The 7,671-nt window shown below is 38.8% G+C and overlaps 1 protein-coding gene across 1 annotated transcript in view; it reads left to right on the top strand.

Annotated features, from left to right (window-relative positions):
- Positions 1-884: 884 nt before the first annotated feature.
- The window catches only part of grin3ba (glutamate receptor, ionotropic, N-methyl-D-aspartate 3Ba), a 39,984-nt gene continuing 33,197 nt past the window's right edge, over positions 885-7,671 (top strand). The window contains exon 1 of the mRNA XM_016295025.1: positions 885-1,337. Coding sequence (XP_016150511.1) covers positions 885-1,337 — 453 coding nt within the window. The remainder of the gene's footprint in view (positions 1,338-7,671) is intronic.

The following is a 7,671-nucleotide window of genomic DNA, read 5'->3' as shown; positions in this document are numbered from 1 at the left end:
TTTTGCTTTACAGTACCTTTGCATTTAGCTGGCTCTTATTTGTCCTGATAGAAGTGAATTTGGACTATACTGACATCTGGATGCAGGAAAATACTTTAGTAACAAGAATCTGTTGTTTTAATATAAATATATTGGACTTTCTTGGATTTAATCTTAATATTTTTAAATGCTGTTGGTAGTTCATGCTGATATACAGATGGCACTTTGCTGTAGCTGTGACCATTGTACTTTATTTATTGTGAAAAGCATGGACAAAGTGGAATATAAAGTAAATCTATTATTATTATTATTATTATTATTATAGCAGAAACTTGTTCAACTGCATAACACAACTGGTCATGTGATGTCAACATGGCAGCGGCCGAGAGGGTGAGACCCGCTTCACGTAGCCTACAATAAAATATTTTTCTGGAAAAGCGCCCTGAAGTTGCAATCTCATTTTAATGATATTTCTTCCTAAAATGCTGTTAATTTTTATGTTTAAAACTTTTTAATAAACAACAATTACTGAGTTCCCCATTACTGTTTAATTTAAGTGAGGTTTTGAAAACATTTAATAATGTTTCGTAAGTGACCTTTGGGAAAGCTTAATTCTTCATAATCTGATTTCTAGCAAACCTGGCGTGGCCACAACTGTCCTCCCTCCGAGCTCGTTGATGCTGAGAAGATCTCAAGCGACACAGCACCTCCTCTCCTCCCTCAACGGTGCGCACAGCACCTCCTCGCCTTCCACACTTGGAGTAGACGGAATGGTTGCACTACTTGCATTATAACCGAGGCTGCATCCGTGTGCGCGTAAAACCATTAAGGACAAGAACAACTGGACAAGAATAGAGCGATGCCATCTTGTGACGAAACCTCAATCCAGTTGCGAAAGGAGCAGGATGAATTTAGTGCTCTCCAGATTCTTGGCATACCTTCACGTCGGGCTCCAGGTCGCGCTCCAGATGTTTATTTACCCTTGTCATCTGCATCCCCAGCCCTGTCACATCCTGGCACGCATTGGGCACACAGTGCGCTTGGGTGCGCTCCTGCCGACCCGCCAGCAGTCCAGGATACAGGGCGCCCTCAACCGCGCCCTGGTCCACCTCCGGCAAAGTGGGAACAACTTCTTGCCGTACAATCTGAGCTTGGAAGTATTGTCCCGAGAGCCGCTCAATGGAGACCCGGAGTCCATGTTCAGGTGTGTGTGTCAGGATATCGTTGTTCAGGGAGTCTCGGCTGTGCTTGCGTTCCCTCAGAACCACGAGGAGCTCATACAAGTGGAGTTCATGTCCTCGTTTTTGGAAATACCTTTCATCAGCATCATTGAACAGGGCGAACCTCTTAAGACACAGGTGAGAAGCAAACTCATTTTCTTTACTTTTATCCAAAGCGCTCTTTACATTTTAAGGAAGATATGGCCAAACTGTTCCGGTCTCGATGTACATTTTCCTTGTACTGGCTGTTTTTATTTTTTGTTACATCGTTTATACTCTCCGCTTCCACGGTCGCTCTTGTTATTGAGGCATAATCAACATAAAAATGCGCTTGACAACCGGGACGTGTTTTGTTTCAGGGTTTTCCCCCCACTATGTGTGTCAAACTTTAATATAATGTCCCCAAATTAGTCTTAAACATATTAGAAATCTACAATGTCTGCCTAAACTGTAAATTAATGTCATGTACATCGAGGGATGTAGCCACCAACAATTTAAAACTTGGACTAGTTTTGTGCATTCAAATGTATTCAAATTTAAACAAATTGATTATTTCAAATTATGCCTTCTTCCAAAGCCAACTCCCATGCCTATTTCCTTTTTAAACATGCTGAACATAAACAGCTAACAGAATTGGACAAAATATAGAAAAATGCATAAAACAAAGGTCAACACTCAACAACTCTAAAACATAAAACAGTATGTATATGTGTTAGTCACTCTGATAGCTGTGGCAAATTTAGGTCTATATTGTCTAATTTTGTGCAGTGTTTGTGGAAAGTAATTGAAGATGCAAGAGAACCTACTGATAGACACCAGATGAGACCAGTTCTGTCATTTATACAATTATAAGCCAGACATGAAATTATTAGCCAGATTCTACACAGTTTTACAATTTCTGCTGTTACCTCAAGAGGCTGATTGTCAGAAAGCTGATAGTTTTAAAATGGTTCCATCTGTTCCCAAGCAGATTTTATATGTTGAGTGGAACATACAGTATAGAGAGACTTAGGGCTGTGGCAAGTATTTCAGGTGTTTTTGTCCAGGGGCCGGACACAGAGGTCCTGATGTATTCCAGTGGAACAATCCTAACACTGTTTAGGGCTCAGGGTTGAGGCACGCTGACACTCGTTAGTATTCTAAGCAGCAAACAGAGCGGATGCCAGTCGCACCAGTTGTTTCTGTCTCCAGCAGTGCAGCCAGTTGCAGCGGTTTCTCCTGGCAGGGAAACCTCAAAAGATTTTCCTCCCGTCAAACTCTGCCAACATATGGACACAAAGGAACAAAGGCACCCCTGATTTTGCATAAAGAGCCTTGAGCAGTGGGTCAGGAGAGAGACTCATCTTTTAAGATGCTCATTTATAACAGCGTGATTTATCCTACATCTTATAACATGTCTGTCAAAAGGTTGTCATGTCCTGTACATTTATGGCCTGGCTGCTTGACAAGTCACCACCTATTCCAGCAGGAACAATGTTAATCATTAGAGCATTGCTGCTGTGATTGTCTGTAGTCTGGATCGCTCCATTATGGAGGCCGAGGGTGTAAATAAAGTGTGAAATACCTGGAGGAGATGGTCTGTAATCTCCCACATGTGTAGGGTTGAGATAAGCACAGATAGGCCGCTGAGGTCTGTGACAGTAAGGATGCGGGAAGAGCGTGGTGCATCAGCCAGGTGAGGAAGAATGCTGCGAGCTGTGCTTACGGGGCTGAGATGGCTCAGTGTTGCCAGGCACTTAGCATTACAGCACCCCAGCACATTCATATGATTTAATACACATCCGCGTATGTGGTTTAATACTGTCTGGATTTGGGTTAATGCCCATATACTGTAAGCCGAGAATGCTCTGACCCATCAAAACGAATTGAGCAAGTAAGCTGAGGGATATTTTTTGGACTCTCTGTGTTGGTGTATGTTTCGTAAAAAAAATGGTTTTTCTCTATTTTGAGGCAGTTGCAAGAATATGAGAGGTTAATTGAATCTAAAACTCTTTTTCCAATAAGTGGTATGACTGCGCCCTGAGGTACTTATGACTCTTCCCCGACCTTATACCTTATTTCTGCTCTAAAATGTGTGTCTTTGAAAATTCAACCCTCTTTCTGCCAGAGGTGAGCTTTGAAATGGTGCCTGATCTCTCAATATAAGGTGATTGAGTTTTCACTTTGCTTCTGAATACGGCACCTCGCTGAACGAATCTCACTGGCGTTCAGATCTCATGACAGAAATGATTCATTGTTTTTATTTTGGCTGTTGGCAGCTTTATGGTGAGCACAGCGCTGACCAGGCTGCACTCATGCCAACGATGCCTCTCCAGAGTGGCTAATTCTTGTTTTGTTATGGAATGAATATTTGTTTCTGTTTTCATTGTGCTAATCATAGCGTACTTCACTGCTCATAGCAAAACAATGAACAGTCTGTTGATCTTTTTATCAGTTGGATCATCTAACTGACATTTTAAATCAATATCTGTATCTCAATCTGCAATCTTATAGCCTCTCTGATTGCTTTGATGATGGAGAAAACACATAGAGAGAGAAACAGCAGCGTCTGTTCGTTTTGGCATGGGAACCTGCAAACGGCATCTATTCTGAATGGGGGAGAGATTTGCATAAGCGGTTATGTATTACAGTTTAGCACTATGGGTACTTTTGATGCAAAGTTCCCTTCTGTATGTCAAAGTCTCTCTGTAAGTCATTTTCCATCTCTTCTCCCTCTTCATTTTATTTCCATTAGTTTTGTCTTATCTCTTTCACCCAACTCTCTCGTGAGTATGTTTCAATTATCTTCCCCTTTTTTGAAGGGATAGGAAAAAAAAGACTTGGGCTGGATAACAAGACAGAAGATGTGACAACCGTTCCCATCATGTATGAGTCTGAGGTACACAAACACATGCACTTCTGATCAGAGCAAAGACTGCCGTCCATCCGCACAAAGATGCCTCTGCCTCAGTTAAGCTGTACGTGAGGGATTTCACTTTCTGTGGGAGAGATCTGGCCTTATTTAACTTGCATTGATTCATAAAATACACTCCTGCACTTAAAGGAATATTAAGGGTATAGAACAAGTTATGTTCAATTGACAGCATTTGTGGCATGATGTCTACCACAAAAAATAATTTCAACTTGTTTTCATACTCGTTAAAAAACAAAACAAAAAAGAAGGTTGATTCTCTTTTTTTAAGGCTTTACAAGCCTTACAATCCTTTTATAAAATAACTTTACATTATTTGCATATTTACATATTTTACACTTTACTTATTTTTCTGTTAAAACTTGAGTATTATTTGAGCTGTAAAGTAGTTTTTTTATTTGCATGGTCATTTTAGGGCTATAGGTGTTACATTGTCATGGCAACAAAGTAAACTGGATATAATTTTACACAGAAATGGTTAGTAATGTTTATCTATGCTGTTAACACTTAACCTAAAACCAGTAAACAAATCTGGAAGGAAAAAAGGAAAGGTTAGCAAGTCATTTTTCTCAAACCAAAATGATGTTAACACACATATTGTTTAAATCTTGTGGCTAATGGACCCTTTTCACATTTCTGGGGTTCTCAATTGTCATTGTAGGTGAACGGAAACTATACAACAAATATCATTTTTGCATTACCATTTGCTGCAATAGCAAAAGAAAAAATCCATGTTTACTATGACCTTACAAAAAAAAAACAAATAGAGAGACTGATTACGTTGATCGAACGTGAGAAAGATGTCAAATTTGCTGTCCCTTTTTAGAAACACAGCGTTAGTAGTTTTCTGTAATTTAATGCCAAGGTATAACACATATGAAAATGTTATACTGTAGATGCACGTACATAATTTTTTTTAATGAAAATATAAAAAACTTTTCTAGATTTACGATGTTAATAACTATGGAAACACGTCATCACAGTCTGTGAAAAGGGATCAGATTAAAATGTGAAATCTATTTATGGATTTGCCCCATTCACTTCCTTCGTAAGTTCCTCCCTGTAACCCAGAATTTTGCTTTTTTTTAGGATAAAGTAATTTTTTTATTTTTTTATTAATTTGTTAATCAACATTATAGTGCTAGTGATTGAGTAACTTGTATTGCACCCGGAATATTCCTTCCAACACCAACAGCACTTTTAGTTCTATTTATTTTATGAGCAGTTGTAGGATTTATAGCACTCGTCAAAGCTTTCATTGTTTTTAATGCCAGTTGAGAAAGGAGAAATTAACAGAGTTTTGCTCTGAACAGGCAGTAGAATTTTCTCCCACAGATTAATTAATATCCACCCTCATTCAGATAACAAAAAATGTTTTCCCAGTCTTGTAATGTGCCTGAAGCTGGGTCAACCTCAAGCTTTTAATGTTTTTGCAGTTACAGTGCAATATGGAGCTTGTCTTCATAGATACTCTCAGTGTTAACTGGGGATACGCGGCGACAGTGTTTATTCAGCTCTGTCAGACTCACTTACTGTTGGCTCTGTGCTGCTGATGATTGCAGACATTGTGCTGAATTACTTTTTGTGCCTCCCTGAACCTTCTTGCAAGGTTGTCCAGCCCCCTAAATGCACATTGCTTGGCTATCAGAATTCTTGATAACTTTTATCTTTTTTTTTTGTTTACCATTTGCCATTTCAAGGGAATCTGAAAACATGACCTGCGCTGCCTTGACATCTCCAATAACATTATTTTCCCCCATATAGACCACACAGAGGACTAAAGGGAGCAGACGTCAACTGCCCACGTTTATTTACAGCTTCACCTTTAAAACCACAGGCATTATGAAACACTGGAACATCAGCCATCATTAATAATGAATCACTCACTCATCATGATTTAATGAGGGTTTAGATGCCCTGCATAATGCAAAGCCTTGACAGGTAAAACTATTGCCTTTAAAATACCCCTTTACAGTTAGAAATAGATTTAAGTTTAATGGCAAGCAAATATAACAGCCTTTAACTGCTTATTAGCAAGCCATCATATTTTATTCCACTGGAAATCCATCAAACCACCAACTACTTTGAATGGATTGTAGATGAAAACATTCCTTATGCTAGAAAAATGTTCCAGAAACAGTAACTTACATATAATATTTTTCTTTTTCTTCTTTCTTGGGTTTGTCCTCTTGTTATTTGTTGGTTTGTTTTTCTGGGGTTTACTCAGAAACCACCATTTGGAAAATTAGATAAGACATTGCATATAGATATTGGTTTTGTATTGGTTTGCGGTTTTCAAAGAGGCTTTTAAGAGGGGTCTGCAAGAGGGTTATAGATATTATATTTTATATACAATATACATTAAAATATATATTTTAATCAGGACTGTCGAACAATTATTATTATTATTTTACCTAATTAAGTACGTGTGTTGAGCTGAGTAATTGCCTCACAAAAGATAAAGTTATTATTGTGTTAAATGAGAAAAATGTTGAATAGACATAACAAAAAAGCCATGACATTGTTTTCAGAAGCTGCATCTGAAGTTGCATTTAGGTATATTTACATAGACTGCTCAGAGGAGGCATGAATGCACTTACACTGAAATTAAAATTGCATAAATAATGTTTCTGTAACGGAGCTGACAAGACGAGAGACGTGCGGATCCATCTGCAAGGCTTTATTTAAAGACATGGTCAACACAGGCAAGAATCGGACAATGACAGACAGGTATGTAGAGGGAAAGACTGAAGAGTATTCCGAAACACAGGCGATGGTCCAGGTGAGGGGTAAACAGTATCCAAACAGGGCGAGATGAGAGGGGTAATCTAAGACAGGCGATATACTTCAGGGCAGGCAGAGATCATACAGACACGAATGGCTAAGGCAATAAACAGGAATAAACTAGACTTTCACTCATAAAACTCAGAATGGCTCCGTAAAGCAGCTATCACTAGGAGAGTGATAAACGCAGAACAATACTCGATGACTTGAGAAGGATCTGAGTGGGTGTTATATAGTGTGTGTAATAGCTTTCAGGTGAGCATGTGATTGGTTACAGCTGTGTGCAATCAGTGCAATGGATGATGGGAAATGTAGTCCAGGGTATAGTGTAACAGTCTGTGTAGTGTGAGAGTCCATGTAGTGAGCGGGTGACCTCTGGTGGTCAGTGAACGGAAGTTCATAGACCGGATTCGTGACAGTTATGAGATTAATGGGATTTAAATGGGCATTAATGGGTTTTAAAAAATGTAATACTGAAATATTAAATTACTAAATTTTAAAGGAAATTATACTTTCAACTGGAAACTAAAATTGCCAGTAGGTGGCGGAAAGTCACTGTCTTAATGAGTGAGTTGTTCAGGCATTAATTCAACAGATTCATTCAAATGGCTGATTCATTCAGAAATTAAGCAATGTTACTCTCAATTAAATCGATGGCTCACTCAATTTGTTCAAAACTGCAGATTCGTTCAGTAACAAAATGCTACTGTGTGTTGCTCGAAAAAGGGCACAATAGTTCTGCTGTGGCTCTGTTTGAAATTATTTTAGTTGGCGAAA

The sequence above is a fragment of the Sinocyclocheilus grahami genome, unplaced genomic scaffold (genome assembly GCF_001515645.1).
Source record: "Sinocyclocheilus grahami isolate Dianchi unplaced genomic scaffold, SAMN03320097.WGS_v1.1 scaffold329.1, whole genome shotgun sequence".
NCBI lineage: Eukaryota > Metazoa > Chordata > Actinopteri > Cypriniformes > Cyprinidae > Sinocyclocheilus > Sinocyclocheilus grahami.
This window is presented reverse-complemented; position numbering and strand designations above follow the sequence as displayed.